The following is a 20,758-nucleotide window of genomic DNA, read 5'->3' as shown; positions in this document are numbered from 1 at the left end:
AAAGATACTGATGTTTTACATATTATTTGATAAGTTTACAAAATTTGTTGTCAATAGTTGCATTCTTTACTATCATGGCTGCTATATTTGTTCTAGTATATAGATGCTCTTTGACGGCCTAGTCAGCTTAATGATTAGTCTAGTTAGCCATTGTGGTGACAAACCTGTAAACAGCTATAGCCCAGATGCTTGTCTTTTACATTAAGTGTATTAGAAAATTATGATGTCCTAATCTTGAAAGGTCTCTGACTTGTACCATTACACAGTCTCTATTTCACCAGTTGCTAGGTCATGTTATAGAAAAATAATTCTCTTCTGGTAAATTGTGGAATTGCTTGTTCTCTTTTGAATAAATGGGTGGGTGTAACTAATCAATATTGAAAATTACCTTCATTTTTCATCGATGACAGATGGAAGAGGAAGAGCGTGAGCGAAAGGAAGAGGAAGATTATATAAGATTAATGGAAGAGCAACGACAAGCAGAGCAAGAACGTCTTAGGAAAGCTATTGAAGAAGCTGACAAAAACAGAGAAGAAGAAGCAAAGAAGAAAGAGGAGGAGGATAAACAACGAATTGAGGTAAATAAGATTTATAACGTAGAGAGTTTACAGGCAGTCCCTGGTTATCAGTGGCGGTTCATTCTTGGCAGGGTGCTGATAAGTGAAAACTGCCATTAACTGAAACTTGGTGATTTATGGCCCTGATATCCGGTTAATGGCGCCGATAACCAGTTAATGATGCTTCTGTTAGGTATGTTATGGGGCCATAACTATTATTGGCACCTTATGGTGGCGATGACCAGAACTCTGCAAGTTATGGCACAATAAATTGCGGATTTTCTAGACAAGTACCATAAAACCAGGTCGACATTAACAGAGTCTGCTGATAACCGTGGACTTCCTGCACTAGTATATATGTGTGCGTTTGTGTATGTATGCAATAAACATACGTATATATATATAATCAACCCCTGTATTTGCTTTCTTGAGATTCGTGCTCTCGCCTGTTCCAGATATCTATTTGGACCATATCTACCCATAATTCATAGGAAATTCACCTATTCACAGTATTTTTCATTGAGAAATATTCACGTATTTCATATTTTTGTGACTAAATGCAATTTTTTTTTATAAAACTACATATTATAATATTCAGTTACAAACACTTTTAGAGGATTTTTCTTGTGTTAGAACTGTCAAAATAGCCACTTAAAAATTATTTTAGAGGGGTTCTAAGTATGTAGGGATTTTAGTTTTTTTTTTTTTTTTTTTTTGGGGGGGGGGGTTAGCTCCGGGATGCATCCTCTGTGAATACAGTGTGTTTACTGTATATATACATCCTTAAATCTACGGTAGAAAGGTAAGGGAAACAGGGACTTGGAACGAGTACTTTCGTAGTATATTCTACATTTTCTAGTTCATACTGAATATAAAAGAAGTTGACTGGCCTTTATATAAGAAAACAAAGAGGGGTGCAGGGTTACAGTTTATTAACCTGGGTGGTGTTTTCTTTAAGCAATGGAGATAAGGAAAGAGGATCAAGGTATAATCCTGGGTGGGGATTCAAATTCCTTGTTGATATACATTCGATAAAGATGTTCTCCAACTGATTCCTTTTTCGGTGATCTTTGACCCTGCAGATTATTGAGGAATTATTCCAGTTAATAGCGTGGCGTGTCTTAAGCCAATTATCCGCAATGCCATTATTAGTTAATCCTCTTGAAATGGCATATTTGTGCTGAGAACATCTTGCCTTTAGTTCCTTAGAGGTCTGCCCAATATAAATCTTATTGCATTCTTTACAGGAAGTACTGTATACAATATTGTTTCAATTTGGAGGGCTAATCTTAATTAGTTTATTCCTCAAAGTGTTGTTATATTTAAATACTAAGTTTATATCAATAGTTTTCAAAATGGGTACAGCAGGAATGAAATTAGGATGAAATGGTATACAGAGAATATTCTTAAATTCTTTGTTTTCCACCCAGGATTATATCTTGATACTATTTCCTTATCACTTTTGCTTAAAGAACACACCACCCAGGTTAATAAACTGTAACCCCACCCCCTCTTTCTGTTTTTGTATATAAAGGCCTGTCAACTTCTTTTATATTCAGTGTGAACTTGAAAATGTAGAATATACTACAAAGGTACTTGTAGTCCCTGTTTCACTTACCTTTCTACCGTGAATTTAAGGCTGTTCTCAAGTACGTGTTCCTTCGTGCTTCACTGATATTTATACACACACAATATATATAAAGGCAGTCCCGGGTTTCGACGGGGGTTCCGAAAATCGTCGTAAGCCGGAATTTCATCAAAAATCCTAAGAAAACCTTACTTTTAATGTTTTGGGTGTATTGAAAACTATGTAACTGCATTCTTATTGCATTTTTCATAAAAAAAAAAGAAACTTCAAATATTGATTATTTAGCATTTTTGGTGTCATATTTCTTCAGCCAGATCAGCGTTGTAGGCGTCATAACCCTGGGAATAATTTCTGATGAATATAATTGAAAAGCGCCTTAACCTTGGAACATCGTAAGCCGAACCCGCCGTAACCCGGGGACTCCCTATATGTATTATATATATATATACGTTTATTTATTTAATTTATTTATTTATATACATTATATATATAGATATACAGTGGACCCCCCGTATTCGCGTTCTCCGGATTCGCGGACTCTCACATTCGCGGATTTCTCTCGGGAATGTTTCCCCGCATTATTCGCGGAAAATTTGTGCATTCGCGGTATTTTTCTATGAGAAATATCCACAAATTCCTGGTTTTTGTGATCAATTTCATCATAAAATGCACTTTTTGTGATAAAACTATTGAAAAAAACCAAGTATGAAAATTTTTAGTGGTTTTTCTTAAGTTTTAACTAACAAAATAGGCTGTTTTTAGCGTTTTTATAGGGGTTCCAAACATTCGCGGATTCTAACTATTCACGGGGGAGTCTGGTACGCATCCCCTGCGAATACGGGGGGAACACTGTACAGTGGATCCCCCGTATTCGCGTTCTCCGGATTTGCAGACTCACACATTCGTGGATTTCTCTTGGGAACATTTCCCCACATTATTCGCGGAAAATTCGCACATTCGCGGTATTTTTCTATGAGAAATATCCACAAATTCCTGTTTTTTGTTTTTTATCAATTTCATCATAAAATGCACTTTTTGTGATAAAACTATTAAAAAACCAAGTATAATTTAGCATTTTTTAGGGGTTCCAACTATTCACGGGTTCTAACTATTCACGGGGGGGGCTGGTACGCATCCCCCGCGAATACATGGGGACCACTGTATATACATTATATATATATGTATATATACATATATGTACAGGCAGTCCCCGGGTTATGACGGGTTCGGGTTACGACGTTCCGAGGTTAAGGCGCTTCTCAATTATATTCATTAGACATTATTTCCAGGGTTATGACGCCTACAACGCTCATCTGGCAGATGAAATATGACACCAAAAATGCAAAATAATCAATATTTAAAAGTTTTTTTTGATGAAAATTCAATAAGAATGCAGTTTACATAGTTTTCAATGCACCCAAAGCATTAAAATTAAGGTTTTCTTAGGATTTTTGATGATGGTTCCGGCTTATGATGATTTTCGGGTTACAACGCGTTTCAAGAACGGAACCCCCGTCGTACCCCGGGGACTGCCTGTATACAGTAGTCCCCCCGTATTCGCGGGGATGCGTACCAGACCCCCCGTGATTAGTTAGCACCTGCGAATGTTTGGAACCCCTATAAAAACGCTAAAAAACAGCCTATTTTGTTAGTTAGAACTCAAGAAAAAACCACTAGAAATTTTCATACTTGGTTTTTTTAATAGTTTTATCACAAAAAGTGCATTTTATGATGAAATTGAAAAAAACCAGGAATTTGTGGATATTTCTCATTTGTGTATTTCTGGTGATGGAAGTTCACTCTCGATGTGGTTCGGAAGTCACGTAAAGCCATTGGTCCCATTGCTGAATAACCACTGATTCTATGCAACAAAAAAAAACACCATGCATATATGGTCCATAGAGAAATCTGCATATGCCGTGAGTCTGTGAATGTCGAGAATGTATATATTTTTCATTAGTTTTTAATATACAAAGGATTAGTCATTCAAATACCATTATTGAAACATTTGATTCATAATGATATGCCAGCAAATATTTACAAAAGTCGTAATTGTTGATGTTACTAGGGCTAATAGTTAAACTTATAACAGCCGTTAGGCGTGTCTTCAATGTTCACACATATGAAGAAGATACAACATATAGTGATGCCCTTCGGAGATGAAAATATTAAAGAATAAGAATAGTGATGATCTTTGAAGTATTATAGTAAAATCCTTTAATCAAGTAAAGTATGACAACAATATTAGAAAAACTAGTTTTAAGGGAAACTGCAGGTTTCTGATGCACCAGTAGTATCAGAGTTGTTTCAAGTGCTTATAAAAGAGTTGCCAATAGCAGTAGATGTTAATATTATAAGCTGTTGTCCGAAAAGTTTTGAAGTATGTTGCAAAACATTTTTGAGTAGCTGTACATGCTGAAATCTAATGAGATTTAGATAAATGCACATCATGTACCTGTTCTAAGTCCCTTGGAATGTGTTGCTCTCTGGTATTTCTCCTTTAACAAGGGCAAGGAAAGATACCATAAACATTTTCTGTGAAACCAATACTATTTATGAATAGCCAAAAAAAAAAAAGGCTTGCTGACTTCCCAACTCCTACAAGAATTGTCTTGATTCTCCAAAATTGTTCAAAGTCAGAGCCTTCTTTGTGTGCACAGGTGACCAGGAGCTTGGCTTCTCCTGGTTGAATTCAACTTTCTTATTCTGGGACTACCCTCTTCTTAAGGGGTAAGTTTCAGCATATGAAAGGCAATGGTTAGTGTTCCTTTAGGAACAAATAAATTTTTGAAACTACTTTATTCATATTTTCTTAGGTAAACAAACAAGAACCTTTATATAGAATGTACCCATCTCAGCCCCCTCACTTTGTCATTGTAACTGGAGGAAGGAATGAACTGGCAAGAGTAAGGAGAGCATGGGTAACCCCCTCATTCCAACCATATCCATTATTTTAACTATCTTATTTCCAAATTTTGAGAAGTAGGGAATTTTTAAAATGCCTTGGGTGTTCAGGGGGCTCAATGATGATGGCCTGTGATATTTCTTGGTGGTCATCCATCCAAAAAGTTGACTAGGCATAAATTAGTGAAGATGATTAGTTTGATGACCAGCAGAGTTTTGAAAGTGTTACTGCCATTTGCATTTATTATTCAGAATATTCAAACAAGCAGAAGAAGATTCCATAGAATATTTTTACAGTATATTAAGAAAAATAAAAGAATAACAGATAATTAAATTAAACATAAAATCATTTGCTAGCTAGGGTAAATTGCAGTTGGCAAGAAACTTTATCCCAAAATACTTGAGGCAAGGAAGCCACCAGAAAGGGAAAGGGTGAAAAATGCTATCATAAGAACAGGTTTTACATTTCATAGGTCTACTTTTGTATGCATAGATTTTACTCTTATTAGTAGCATATAATAGATAATAGTAATTCTTAATTATTGCGTAAGCAGTCCACTTCTCTTATACATAAAGAAGGATGATCAGATGACTAGCATATTTGCTGTGCAACAAGTTTTTATGACTGTATTATGTAAGGTAACAGACTTCTTTGGTTGAGTCTCCTATCAAGTATTTGCTTTTGATGAGGATTGAAGTAGATGTCATATATCTTGGATACATAGATATTAGTGGAACTTTGTCAGAAGTGTCAGGTATAGTGCCTAGGCTTTTACAAATGAATGTAAATGTATACATAATTATAGTACAATGTACTTATACATATTTATTGACTTACAGGCTGAACGCATTGAGCAACAGAAACGCCAAGAACAAGAGGAACGTTTACACCGTGAAGAAGAAGAAAGACAAGCTCGTAAAAGTCGGGTAGCAGCTATCATGGCTCGGACAAGAGGCAAAGGTGGTTCTAATACCCCAACAAAGGTACCCTTTTTAACCTCCCTCTGTGTGTGTGTGTGTGTGTGTGTGTGTGTGTGTGTGTATTTATATATATATATATATATATATATATACAGTAGTACCTCGAGATACGAAATTAATCCGTTCTGAGGCGGCCTTCGTATAATGAGTTTTTCGTATCTTGGAACACATTTTACATGTAAAATGGCTAATCCGTTCCAAGCCCTCCAAAAACACCCCATTAAATTTCATAATAAAGGTAAATTGACCTATAAACAATGAAATACTACAATAATTTGGACCATTCAATACCTAAATTAGGAATAAAAATCCAAACCTGTAAATAAAGTGTATATTAGTTAGTGTACAAGAAATATTATTACTGTAATGTAATATGTCGAAGCTTACCTTTCGAGTGAGGCTATCTCCGAAAGTGGCGGCAGAGGAGGAGGAGGAGGACAAACGGCAGATACGTACACTTAACTTTACGAAACACATAAAAAAAATGTTAAAAACAAACTAAACTTTACAAAACACATTAACAAAACTGTAACACTTAACTTTACAAAAAACTTAAAATAAAATTTATTTTGTCTTTTTTTGATTTTTACATTTCGTTTTACTTTTTTATAGTTTACGTAATTTCAATTTCTTCACCACCGAATGGATGCCAGTCCGTTTAACGGAATTTCTCGAACCACCCATGAGAAGCCTTGAACTCTGGGGTTGCCGTTGATGTCCCCTCTCCGCCGTCGTCTTTGGCTTGGGCAATCAAATCGCCGAAAATAGCGCTGGCCTTCTGGCAGATTGCCGTCTCGGTTATCGTATCGCCATCGATTTCTTTGTCCTCGATCCATACAAGAAGCAGCCTTTCCATTTCATTATGCACATGGCTCCTCTTGTTGGACAAAATAGTGACGCCCTTGGAAGGTGTAGCTGCTTTGATGGCTTCCTTCTACTTAAGGATGGTGCCTATCGTCGACGGATTTTGGCCGTATTCCTTAGCGATCACACTCAACTGCAAGCCAGCTTCATACTTTTTTATTATCTCCATTTTTGTCTGCATAGAAAGCATTCTCTTCTTTCTGTGAACTTCAGCAACTTTCTTGGGACCCATGACTCTATGTACTGTACGTAATTAAGTTACGTTCTCACAATACGATAAAGTAGCACAACACGATAATATGTACGTACTGCAACGAAATCACTAACGAATTTACGTTACTAAACGAATCGTTGGAGCGAACAAATGCCGATTGCGTACGGTAAAGTTTCGGGTGCGAAGTGGCCGAGGTAAAGCACGCCAACACGTAGTACGTATGTATAGAAGATGCATGATGGGAGGGATGCTGTCCAATTAGAGAGAAGGATTCATGGCTTGGCTAGCATCAGGAACCAATGGGAGAGCAGGAGGATGGTGCCGAGTCTACTATAACTAGATGGCGGCGTGCGGCGCGAGTTTCAAAATTGTTATGGGGCGAATCTCGGACTTTCAGAAACCTTTCGTATCTTGAAAACTTTTCGTATGTAGAGCAGTAAAATTTTTCGTCTTTGCTTTCGTAACTTGGATTTTTCGTAAGTTGAGCCTTTTGTATCTCGAGGTACTACTGTATATAATATATATAATATATATATAATATATATAGATATCTATAGTATAATCTATATATATTTTAGTATAATAATATATATATATATATATATATATTATATAACATATATGATATATATTAGTATATATATATTATATATATATATATATATATATAATATATTATATATGTATATATATAATATATATATATATAATATATATATGTATGAAATGTATGTATGTAATTAATATAAAAGACACATGAAGTTAAGAGTATGTATACTGTTTTCTCACTTTCTAGTTTGTCCTTTCACTTCCTTTAGGTTTTATATAAAGTTGCAAAACTTTAATAAAAACAAAAGCATTCGTTACGACCTCTGTCGTATATGTGTAGTACAGTTAATATTAAAACAATTACTACAATGGGGGGCTAGAGATGTGTTTATAAAGTTTTAGGAAGGGTTTGAGTTATCCAAAAGGAAATTACATTGGCAATGATGGTAAGATTTAAAGAAGTGGCAACAAGGTAAGTGGCTCCCAGTAATTCTTAAATATGAAAAAGTATAGCGACACTTGTTGGCTATGAAAACCAGAGCAAATCATTTTGTAGTTATTTAATGTTTCTAGAGCTGATTAGTAAGTAGTGTAGTCTTGGGGAGTTTGAGGCTTACTGGTATTAAAAGTAGACAATAGAAAAGTCAGTTTGGCATCATCATTCAGTCTACTGTTCACTGTTGGTGCTCATATTTTATCCTGACCGATTTCCACATACACTGTACCTGTAAGGTTTGTTGAAAATCTTTTGGCATTGATTTTGTAGGTGTGGCCTCTATTATGATAATTTTGAAGTTAGTGTTGGATTACCCCAAAGGTCAGCATTAAGCGCATTTTTGTTTGTGTTGGTCATGGATGTGTTAAGTAAAGAGATCAGGAATGAAGAGCTGTGGGATTTATTGCACACCGATGATCTGGTGATTACTGCCGAAAATGAGGAAGATTTATAGAGAAGGGTTGGAGAGTGGCAGGAGGTTTTAGAGATGCGTGACTTAAAAGTGAATGTGAATAAAAGACAGGTTTTGGTGAGCAGTAGGGACGAAAGAAGCAGAATAGTAATACAAGAAAGAAGAGGCTTGATTATAAAATGGGTGGGGAAGTTTAAATACTTAGGATCTACTTTAATCCAAGAGGGAGGATGTGAGACTGAAGGTAACAGTAGGAATAAAGCTGCATGGGAGAAGTGGAGAGCAGTAGCTAAAGTAATATGTGATAAGAAAATGTCAATCAAGCTAAAAGCCAAGATCTACAGCACAATGATAAGACCAGTATACGTATTAATGTATGGATCAGAAACATGGGCTCTAAGAAGAAAAAAGGAAGTGAACCTTGGGAGAACAGAAATAGAATGATGAGGTGGATTATGGGAAAATCACTGCTTGAGAGACTGGAAAATAATGAAATAAGAAGGGCAAGCTTAGTAAATATTACAGAGGTGATAAGAGAGGCATGATTGAGATGGCATGCGTATGAGTTGAGGATGGATGAGGAGGGAGTGAAGAGGGCTTGGGAGGAACCTTTTAGAGTAAGGAGATCAAGAGGGAGACAGAGAATTAGATGGCGAGATAAAGTGAAGGAAGGTATGGAGAGGGGAGGTTGGTGGAGGACGATGCCTTTGATAGAAGGCAGTGGAGAAGGCACATCAGGCAGCCAACCCCTTAATGTAGGGCTAACGGTAGGAAAGAAGAAGAGAAGCCTCTATAATGATACTCATGTCCCTACAGATGGTTATGGGAGCATACATATGGCCTTCATTGTTCATCACCCATCCAGGTACTGACCTAACCAATTGTCACTCAATTCAGTGGTCAAAACACTAGGATATTTGTTAATCTTGATGTCTGCATTGACCCGAGGTTAATATTTTTTAAAGCTTGAAAATGTATCATGTAATAGTAATGGAAAACTATATACATAGTTTTTGTATCAGTAGAAATTGTTTGTTCCTGTGAAGGGAACGAACCAACAACTTTTAAGTGGAGAATATCTAACATGTAGCTGAATGGTTGAATGCTCATAATTAAAGGTTGTTTGTATTGCACCAGTGAGATGGTGTGAAATCTGGCAAAGTGCCCAGCATGTAAACCTGCTGTCAAACTTTCTACCGTGTAATGTAATGTGCAGCTGCTTTTACCCGCTGTTGAATAAGTGTAGCTGAGGTTATACCCCTTTATTTCTTTTTTTCTTTGCTCACTTTTTTGTGTACATATTTTGTTTGGATCTTTTTTGTCCCTGTTGCTGTGTTTTTCTTTCATGGACAGTAAACAAGAGTAATGTAGATCGAAGGGTCTGGGATGGCCTTTAAGCTGTTCATGCCTCCTACATTTTCAGACCCAGGAGTCGTCTTCTCTTTGTCGAGGTAGTAAAATTTATGCCCATCTTGCCTGTGGGAGGAATGTATGGATTCTGATTTTCCTCGGTGAGAAAATATTATAAATCAGTTCAGTCAGTTATTTTTTCATTTTTATTTTCTGTATTGTTGAAATGTGGTTGATGTTCAATGTATGGGAAATGCGTTTGATTTTAGAAAATGTCTCCGATGTATTTAGGTTGTGTTGTGACATCATAAAGACAAGATGGTGGTGTCTTGGGGTGGAAAGGTAAAACAATAACAGAGCGTGCAGTAGAGGACAAGCGGAACTGGTGTTTGGTAGGGTAGGAGAGAGCTCTCTGTTATAGGAGTTTTTGGGTTTTGAGTCATGTTGTTTTCCAAAGTCTTAAGCTGGAGTATACTGGGACCAAAGAACAGGAATAAGTGGGTTGAGCACACTTGTGTCGCAAAGGAAAGATTAGGCTAGGAAAATGTTCAAAAGAAAAACTTTTAGAGAACAAGAAGCTACTTCCATATCTACTGCTTTCTGACCAACTGTTAAATATTCTTTTTCAATGCATGTCCAAACGATCTCGATTTGTGTGTGTGTGTGTGTTTTTTCAAGCACCCTGGGTGCATCTTTACCAGTTACTGATATGTAATATAATTGTCCCACTACACTTCAATCATGAATTTAATCCACTGAACTTCTGATGACATATATAGTAATTATATCCATTTTTCAACCTCTTGAGAAGTCTTCAAAATATTTTTTAATGAATTCATCATACATCATCAGTATCATAACATTGAAATTTTAATATGACAGGTATGCATGGTTATTGTTGTCATGGAGACTGGTATATATTCTTATCCATGCAAAATTTTTCAAAAATCACAAACTCTTATTCTGCTTGGGAAACTTATGCCATTCAGTTATATTTTCCAATTTTCTAATGGACTTTGTGGTATTGTACATATCTTGAAAATTTACCGTGTATCATTGGATATTTGTTTTCTCCTATTTATCATGAATGTTTTTAACAAGTTATAATTTTTCATGGATAACTTTTACATGTGATATTGATGTTTTTATTTTTGGGGGATTTTTGTAAATATATTATAAAGTTCAACCCTTTGCCTTAAAATGACACCAAACTCACTAATGCAGCATGAAGTATAGTATTATATAGTGATAAAAGAAAATTATTTTTAAGCATTTTTACCAGTAAGCCTCTCCCCATTTCATCCATGTTGCAGCTATTCTCAAACTGCTCTCTTAACTGTCATTTCACGGTCAGTGTGTTTGGAGGTAACTGATACTATCTGATACAAAGAAGTGCAGTGGGGTACTTACTCTCTGATGGAACTAGACTTATTGTTATTTTGTATATATGTAGTTTGCTATGAATATCAGTAAATAAAGACTTTAGCAGAGTTCATTTTTTATTTTGATTTATTGTGAGAAGAAACTTTCATCTCGGCAACTACAAGGATTTTTTTTCCCCAACGATCCAAAATGTCAAACTTAGCAGCAGGGAAAGCAAGTTACTTGAAAAGTTGCCAGAAAAATTTCCTTGGTAGATTTCCGTGGGGTGATGGTTGGTCAAGTTTTAATATAAAGATTTAAGTATTAAATGCTTCATATTTTTATTCCAGTTTAAATTTGTTCCTTGTTTAACAAAATCAGTATTTCTTTTCATTGTTTTGCTACTTGATATATGCTTTGTTTTGTGGCTTTATTAGGTTATTTATTGGGTCAGGGATCTCTAATAGATATCCTACTAAATGTAACTTTTATTTCAGACTGAATCCAAAACTCCATCAGAAGAGTCGAAAGGTTTTGATATTGACATGAGTGTTAGTATGACTGATTCCATGATCAACAACCTTGAAGCTGTAGTTGAAGCCCAAAGTGGTCAGTCAGTAGATGGAAATAATTCAAACAGTGATGCTGCTTCGCAACCTGCACAGAGTGGTGTTGTTTCACAGACATCTAGCGGCTTATCTGCTGAGGAAGTTAGTAGTGCTCTGTCTAAATCCCAGCCTACTACTAAAGTTGAGAATACACTAGCTACTTCCGTAGAACAAACTGTTTCAAAAACTGAAAACATTGTGGTGGATAATGTTATAAGTAGTGTAGCATCTGTGAAACTGGAAGAGCCACACATTAATGGGGATTCCCCAGTGCCCATGGACACAACCCCAACTCAAGCAGTGGATTTGCTGGGAAACTTTAACACTACTGGTAGTGATGTAAATACTAGGAATCATAATGGAGTGGACAGTACTCCAGCACAGACCAGTCAAGGGTAAGTTTTACCTAGTGGTTTTCTGTTTAGAAAATATATCACAACGTACCAAATTGTAGTGCATTAATTGTATGGAAATGTAATAAAGTAATATTGTGCTGTAAAGTATGTCTTTCCCAAATTACTAAGTCAGACAATCCATTTATTAAAGCTTATTAATGAATTCATAAAAATTAGTGCTTTAAGTTGTGATTTTGATTGGCTCTGTAAATCCCTACTTTAATGAAAATATAACAATTTGAAATTAGTTTGGAAAAGCTACACCGGTAAGTTTTTACTTTTTGTGTTTGATATTCTGGGAGTGTTGAAATATCCTATTATTGATAGCAAGGAATAAGCAAGTTTAACATGTGACTTGAATTATGTATGTATAACTTTCCTGTTAATTAAAGACCTTACTCAACCAGGGTGGGTGCCTTACAGACATATAGTAGATAAAACTTATATTCTAATTTGTGAACTGGAAATTTTACTGATTGTGTAGGTCCTTTACATGGCTGGGGGTTTAATATTTGTAAGGAGTTTTGGAATCTTAACATATATTTAGTATTTTGCTGAATTGAAGGAAACTTTGCCTACCATTCAGCAGAAGTTATTTGAAGTAATGGGCAAAATTTGAAAGAGCCTATAAGCTTATTATCAATAGTTATTTATGTATTTTCTTAAATTTAAATAAATAAATTTACTGAAGTGGGAAAAGCAATTTTTTGTTATACAAAAAAGTAAATGTAATGAGAAGCAGTTATGAGATTGTCTTCAGATCTAAGCATTTGTGTCACTACATAGGAATAAATTGTATTATGGATTCTTTGTCTCTAGGGTAAGTTTTGCTTTTATAATTGGTCCTCCACACTAAAAGGTAAAAATTCTTAAGGTGACCGTTATCAAATAAAAAGTGTATTCATGCATAATTTGAAGTTGATCAGTTACAATCATCATCATTAGCATAAGTACAGCACTATTTGCTGGCAATTATAAAGAATGGCTCCGCTGAACTGTTATAATATTAGAGAAATGTACGTTGATCATATCTGAATGTGGTAAAACAAAGAATTCTGGCATATCTTTTGTAGATAACTTTTTCCATACACTCGTTGGTACACAATTTGAATATCTAGATTCATATCCAACAGATAAGAGACCATAGTAGGTGCAGCTAAATTATTAAATAGTTTGCAGTTAAACAGTTTAAAAAGAGCATATAGGTTTAGTCTACCAAACTGGAATTTAACAGACAAAAGCTTATACTGTTAGGTTTTACTATGGTGAATTATGAGGTACCTCACATAGCCTCCAAGACAATAGTTTGTTACCCTTGGAGAAATATTTTCAAAGCCACACTTTAGATAGCATTGACACTTTACCATAAATATCTATTAAACATGAAGTTCAAGTTATCCAGTAATCTATATTTTTTCATAGTGTAGCCGCTGTTCATCCTCAAAGGAGTTACTGTCATGCTCCCCCCAGGGCTCCATAAGACAGACCAGCCAAAATCAAAGAATTCTCTTCTAATTGGTCTTGGCTGGAATAGTGTATTGGCAATGATAGAATGTAAGGACTCAAGACAAGAGGGCTATCTCTTTGTCTGCACCAACTACCTAGGTTCAGTTCTTATCCTTAACACACTAACATGGCAACAGTGCATTTTACATCTGCCATTTTCCCACATTACTTTCTGGTCTCTCTAGGGTGAAGACGCAGCATGTTTTGCTCGCTTATTATTGTTCCCAAATCATTCAGTCATGCTGGAACTTAACTCAAAAGCAAGTTAAGTACATAGGTTTAAGACCAGTGAAAAGTTTTGATATAAAAATATTTTGCTGGTAGCTTCATTTTGTTAAAGTTGGAAGCCTCACCTATAAGGCAAGAAATTGGGTTTGGTTTGCTTGTCTATGGTAGCGTGTCATTTTTTCCTCTTTTCCTGGCTGACAAAGAGATATTTAATTATATTGAAGTAATAACAGGTATGTTGGGCTGCTTATATTTTTGATTGATAGTAGCCTAACTTCTTGTTCACAATAGGTAGCCATGATTTCGGTTCCCAACCATGCTCGACTTGCAGACCTTGGCATTGTTATTAGTAGTATCTAATTATCAAACTAAGTATCTTTTGTGATAATATCCCCCATTTAATCTTTAATATCAAGGAACTTGTATCAAGTGATACAATTTTTCTTTTGGTACTCGCTGATAGTGGTGTCACTAAGAAAACGCTTGTGGTGGTAACTTTTCCTATGTGATTATTACATTTTACATTTTTACATGACAGGCTTGGACTAAATAATTAATTTCTTTACTTGGGAGAGATGTCCCTTTTATTGGACGTGAAGTGAATAGTAAAGCCATTGAAGCTGCCTTCTGAACCCAGAAGGACCAGAGACAAAGTCTTCCACTGCAATGAGAGAGATACCTCAGATGACACTCTCTCTCTCTCCCCCATGCAGCAACCGGGTACTGAAGGTGATCCTGATAGGGTCCACCTAACACCGTGTGAAGTGTCTGTATCTTCTATGGGGTATAGTGATTTATCCATGACTTCTGTTCTGCCAGGCAATGGTGATACTGATACCCTGGCACACTCAGATCATGCAAGCACTCCTAATAGGGAAATACTGCTTGCTGTATTTGCTGAATTTGGGATGAAAATTAAATATCAAGGATGTCCTTCCATTGAGCTTCAACGTATCAGACTCTGTCAATGATTCCAAGCGAAATCAGGTCAGTCCTGGATACTGAGTTAGATATAATATGTAAAAATTTCTCAGCCTTTAAACTAGAGAATAAAGTGGCTGCACAGTCTGCCCGGGCAGAGATTGGTTCTCATTACAAAAAACTTAAGTCATTGGAACAGTGTAATATAAATCCCAAGCCCAAAAAGAAGCTGAATAAATCCCCACTGAAAACTGAAGGGCATTAAAAGACAGCTTATCCACTCCCAGAGCTCCGACTTGTAGCAATAATACAGCCAGTTCAGGCTTCATAACTTCAAATTTAAGGGTAGTATGGGCTTCAATAACTGCCCCTGATAATATTGATAATCTTTGGTGCCATGCCTCAATGTGTATTCTTTTTCCAGATTATAAATACCTAATGTATTAATGAAAGGAAAACTAAGATTGAAGTTGAACATGTAGAATTTTGAGACAGGTTTTTCTTAATACTGAATGGCGCTTAGTCCCTCCTTCAGTAGACATTAAGAAACCACCGAAGGAGTTGGTTATCTTACCTACGAATATGGCAGTGAAAGCCATAGAAGAAACCTGTTTTCAGGTTAATGGAAAATATAGTTCTACAACCATTTTAACGAACTAGTATGCTCTCCAGTAGCCCCAGCCTTCTGTCCCTTCACTTTTAAAACACTCAGTCATGGGAACGCCGATTTTCAGAATTTTGTGGTAACTGGTAAGCAAATGTCGGTGTCAGAAATACAGTAATTTGTCTCTGCCGTTCCAGTATCTAATAATTTTACTAAAGAATGGGTAACACTTGTCCTTTCTTTTAAGAGGAAAAAGCTCCTTCTGGAATGGCTACTCAGCAATTTGGCACTCCTATAAGAAAAATCTTAGGTGAGATAGTATTGGCCGAATTTCATGCTTGGTTCCACCTCCTCAATATTATAACTGCTACTGCTATGCTTGAAGTTTCCATAGAAGGCTTCCTGAATCTTCTAAAACCATGTTTACTGCTGTAGCCAAACCACTTATGTGGACCCTATGGGGAGCACTCTATGATTTTCTAGAGTGTCACGTGAAGGCTCGAAAGGAAATATTGGCAGGCTCCAATATGTCACTTCCCAACGTAACCTCCCTATGTTACATTCTCCCCCCTTTTGTAGGGACCTTTTTGAGGAGTCTGTTGTTCCTCAACTCCTTTAACAACCCTGACAACAGAATTAAGATATATCCTCGTCTTGGAAGATGGGAATCCCGGAAGAAACAGACTCGAGTGTGTCTTCCTCCTAAACCAAAGAAAGTTCATTATAACACGGAGCCCTACAAGCCTCTAGTCACCCATAAAAGATCCTTCAACACCAGAGGAGGGGACAACAGTAGCAACAGCACCTGTTTCAAAGTTTACAAAGATGCTCCTATCAGAGATAGGGAAAATCAACTCTTGGAATGCCTGTTAAAAGCACGGGAAGAGGTGGAGCCCAATAGGACTTGTATGGGTGGGAGTTGTCTTTTACAGCATCACACAATGGAAGTTCTCTCCTATGGGGGACAGTTATCAGCGATAGTTCCGTTCCTGACGACATGACAATGGCTAAAAATCACTGATAACCTAAAACTGGTGATAATAGCACCAACCCCCAGTTATCGGCGCCAATAATAGAGTATTGCTGCATATCGGTTCCGAAAATCCAGTTGTCATCATCGCTATACAAGCTCCATAAAACCAAATCGCTGATAACTTGTTACTGCCTGTATTATCTTCAATGGGCTAGGGTGGAAATGGTCTAGTTTCTCTCTCCCTCCCACCCTTGAAAGCGTTTTTTCCAAAAACCAGACCCTTCCTTTAAATATTATGTACAGAAGGCCCTCTTAAAGGAAACCATAGAGAAACACACATTTATTCACCACCAAGCACGTCTTGTCAGTGTCACCAAGGACTCCTCTGAACAGAGGGTGATCCTCGACCTATCAAGTTTGAACAAACACATTGTGACAGTTTCAGGATGATTACTGTTGCCCAAGTACTACATTCAATCATTCCACAATTGACCTAGATCATCTCTATACGTCTGAAAGATGCATACGTACAGTCAACCCTTGCTTATTCACAGTTCAGCATTCGCAGCTTCAGTTATTCATTTATTTTTCTGGGGAACATGTATCCATATTTTTCATGGAAAATCATCCTATTCCCTGATTTTTTCATTGAACAATTACTGTTTTGATATTTTCATGACCAAATGTTTAATTGTGATAGTTTAATGTATTTAGTGTTTGAATAATTAAAGTTAGCAGTTATAAGTATATTAGAGTGGCTCTTTTTTGTTTGAACTATTAAAATAGGCAGTTATAAGCATTTTTAAAGGGGATTTCAGTATTTGCAGACGAGTGTGGTATGCACCCCCCTCGAATAGCAGGGGACAACTGTACTGGACATCCCATAACCTTCTTATGGTTTTGTGTAGGGAAGGAAATGTACAGACAATTGGCTAACTTGGGGGCCCACCAGAGGAGAGTGCTTACGAAGCCTGAGAGTAGTAGGCAAATGACTCCAGTCATAGGGTTTTCTAATAAATTAAAACAAGTCCCACTATACACCCAGCAGACACTTTCTGTGGCTGGGACTTTGTTGTGTTACTCTTCACAGCCAGTTGTCTCTTCCCACCACGACTCATTTCAGAAGGAAAGAAGGACCTGAAAAGGTTCCTTGCACAGTCCGTATTTTCCAGTTGCCAGTTGGAGTGTTTGATGGGCCTGTTACAATTTGCATCTGTGGTAGACCCAATCCTCAGACTGCAACTAAAAAAGTAAAAGTTTGGCTTTCAAATGCAAGAGAAAAGATTTGTGATCAACTTCATCTAAGGGGTCAAAGAATTGCGAGGATACTCCGGCTGTGGACCTAGAAGGGGTCTCTGGTAAAATAGGTAGTCCTGACTCCTCCGTCTGTACGAGTGATAGTACACACAGATACCTCCTTGATAGCTTGGGTTGGCCATTGGGGGACTTCATCTGGTAGCAGGTTGGTGGTCAACTGTTCTGAGGAAGCTTCATATCAGCTGATGGCTGTCTTTCTGTCCCTCAGAAAACTGAAACCTCCAAAACAGACCCTCATTTTTTTTAGTTCCAGACAATATGACTGCAGTATCTTGCATCAAGAGGTTAGGCTCATGTTCGGCCTTTCTCAATGCAGTAATGCTATCTATCCTTCAGATGACACAAGCAAAGAAGTGGTAGTCCGCAATTCACCTCAAAGGGTCTCTCAATGGAACAGCAGAGTGTTAAGGAATACAACAGCCTCAACCAAGCAGATGTTAGACAATCACTCCTTTCGATTGATTGCCAATGTGTTTCCACATCCGGAAGTGGACCTGTCTGCCACATGGAAGAACTACCAACTTCCGATGTGCGTGTCTCTGAACCTGGACAGTCAGGCAAAAGCAAGAGGTCCATTTCTATGAGATTGGAACAAATGGAGGACAATATACCTTTTTCCTTCATTGTCTCAGATTTCAAAGGTTTTGAACAAACTTCTAACTTTCAACAGAACAGCTTACTTAACCCCTTCGGTACTGCACGACACATAATCGGTGAGATGCTGTATCCTGCATTTTTGCAACTTACCCTAGCGTCTGTATAACCCTGAAAGAAACGGTTTTATTAGCATCCATTCTGCTTTATATATTGATGGAAATGAACGTGAAGTCAAAATATACACGCATGCATATGTATGTGTACACATATACATTTTATAATATACGTATATATTTATGTGTCTGTTGTCATATTTATGCATGTGTGTACATATGAGACTGCACATTTATTTCCATCAATATATAGAGCATAATGGACACACATACTATGTATACATACATAATAATTAATTTTGCTTCTTGCCATATCAACCCATGAATTTTCCCTTTTTTCTGGGGATTTTCTTGAAAAAATAATGTAACACTCTCATTGGCCCATGAACATTAGAGTTTTCATCACTTTATCATAAAAAAAAGTTTACATATCCCCAGGCATAAGGAAAGGTGCATTCCCAAGTGCTGGATTTATTACTGAAAAAAACGTCGCGAAAGTCTGGCAACATTGTTGGACGATGATCCTCGAATATGTTGGTAATGTGTAAACCCACCTTCCACCTCTCGTTTTTCTTCTTCCTTATCACTTATTTCACCACTTGAGAGTTTGTCACTGCTCTCATACTCTTCCTCAGAGGGAACATATTCCTCGGAAGAGATATCACTGTTTTCGCAGTAAAAACGCAAATAAAACGAAGAAAGTCGTCGAATAAAACAAAGTCATGAAAAAAACATGTTTGAACTCGACCATGACTGTGCATCAACTGATGAGAAGGCTGTGACGTCATAGCCAAGAACGTCCATGATTGGTTGAAAAATAAGTAGTAGGAGCTGAGTGTGTGTTGGTACAACCCACTCACGCCTGCAAAAACCAGTAGGAGACATGACCCAACACTACAAGCTTCCCTATTGTGCTATGGAGTTGTGACGACATTATACGTCGCAGGGAGTGTCATTGCACCCTCTAAGACGTCGTAGGAATGTAATGATCTCAAAGGGGTTAATAGCCTTACATTGGCCAAACAGTCATCGGTTCCTATTGCTTCAACAATGGGCGAAAAATTCGGTTCCATTACCGTCCATTGTTCTGTCCCAGACAATAGGAGGGAAGTTATCTATGCATCCCCCTTTGAGGCGAGACCTTCACATGTGGATATTCTAAATCTTTTCTACTGTTGAGATTATTCACCCACCATTGCTAGGTATCTTGTGCAGAAATACGGACATTGTCTCTGACAATACCAGTCAGTATGAAAAGTTTGTTTAGATTATATCCATGCTCAGAGCCTATTGAGGTCTCTGTTGAAACACTTATATTTTCTTATATATCTTTTTGAAGATAAGTGCCTTGCTATTTATTGAATCATGGCATACAAGGCACATTGTCAGAATTCTTGCTTTATGGTTTTGGAATTGATTCTAACAGGAATTTTTACTTTCCTTCTCCAGTCATTTGTATGGCAAAGACCTGCTCCTACAAAGCTTCCCATTACAGACAGTTCCTAGTTATTGGCAGGGGTTCCATTCTCGGTGGGGTACTGATAAGCTAAAACCACCATTAACCGAAACTTGGCAATTTGTGGCGCTAGACAAGCGCCATATAACTGGATCACCATGAACCAAGTCCGCTGATAACCGGGGACTGCTTGTACTTGGTCCCTGAATAAGGTCCTTAGACTTCTGTCAACCTCTCAATTCAGTGAGCCCAATACAACTACAACTCATATGCTGCAAAAGGTGATCTTCTTGACTGCTTTTGGCATTAGGAGCTTGTATTAATGAACTTGGCTTTCTTAGATAGGACAACACTACATACTCATACAGCTAGCTATCATTTATTATTGTCTCCTGGCCAAAAATGGGAACCCTTTAAAGAGAATGCTAAGGGAACTCAATTTTTCACATAAAATATTATGCCTGGTTCAAGCACTTAAGGTTTACCTAGAGGTCACGGCAAACATCCCAGATGGTCTGATTTTCCTACACCCTAGCGCAAACAAACCACTCTCTATATGGGTTGAGAATTATTTTAGTGTCCCTTATTAAAAAGGCAGACCCTCAATCCTTTCCTAAGTCACATGACATCTGGAATGTAAGTACAGTAGACCCTTGACTCACGAACGCATTGACCCACGTACAACTCGATCCCCGACCAAAATTATAGGTAAAATTTCACCCTTGACCTACGAACTAACTTTGAGATACGAACAAAAAAAAAT

The 20,758-nt window shown here is 37.1% G+C and overlaps 1 protein-coding gene across 17 annotated transcripts in view; it reads left to right on the top strand.

Moving 5' to 3' along the window:
• LOC135216899 (serine/arginine repetitive matrix protein 2-like) overlaps positions 1-20,758 on the top strand; it is a 622,749-nt gene that overhangs the window by 571,354 nt on the left and 30,637 nt on the right. For all 17 annotated transcript variants that reach the window (XR_010314960.1, XR_010314975.1, XR_010314977.1 and 14 more), the window contains 3 exons: positions 411-578; positions 5,890-6,033; positions 11,775-12,280. Coding sequence is in view for 1 of the 17 variants with exons in the window: in XM_064252445.1 (XP_064108515.1) it covers positions 411-578; positions 5,890-6,033; positions 11,775-12,280 (818 nt within the window). In the remaining 16 variants the exon portion in view is untranslated. The remainder of the gene's footprint in view (positions 1-410; positions 579-5,889; positions 6,034-11,774; positions 12,281-20,758) is intronic.

Source organism: Macrobrachium nipponense, chromosome 19 (assembly GCF_015104395.2).
Source record: "Macrobrachium nipponense isolate FS-2020 chromosome 19, ASM1510439v2, whole genome shotgun sequence".
NCBI lineage: Eukaryota > Metazoa > Arthropoda > Malacostraca > Decapoda > Palaemonidae > Macrobrachium > Macrobrachium nipponense.
Note: the sequence above shows the minus strand (reverse complement) of the source record. Positions and strands in the feature narration are given on the sequence as shown.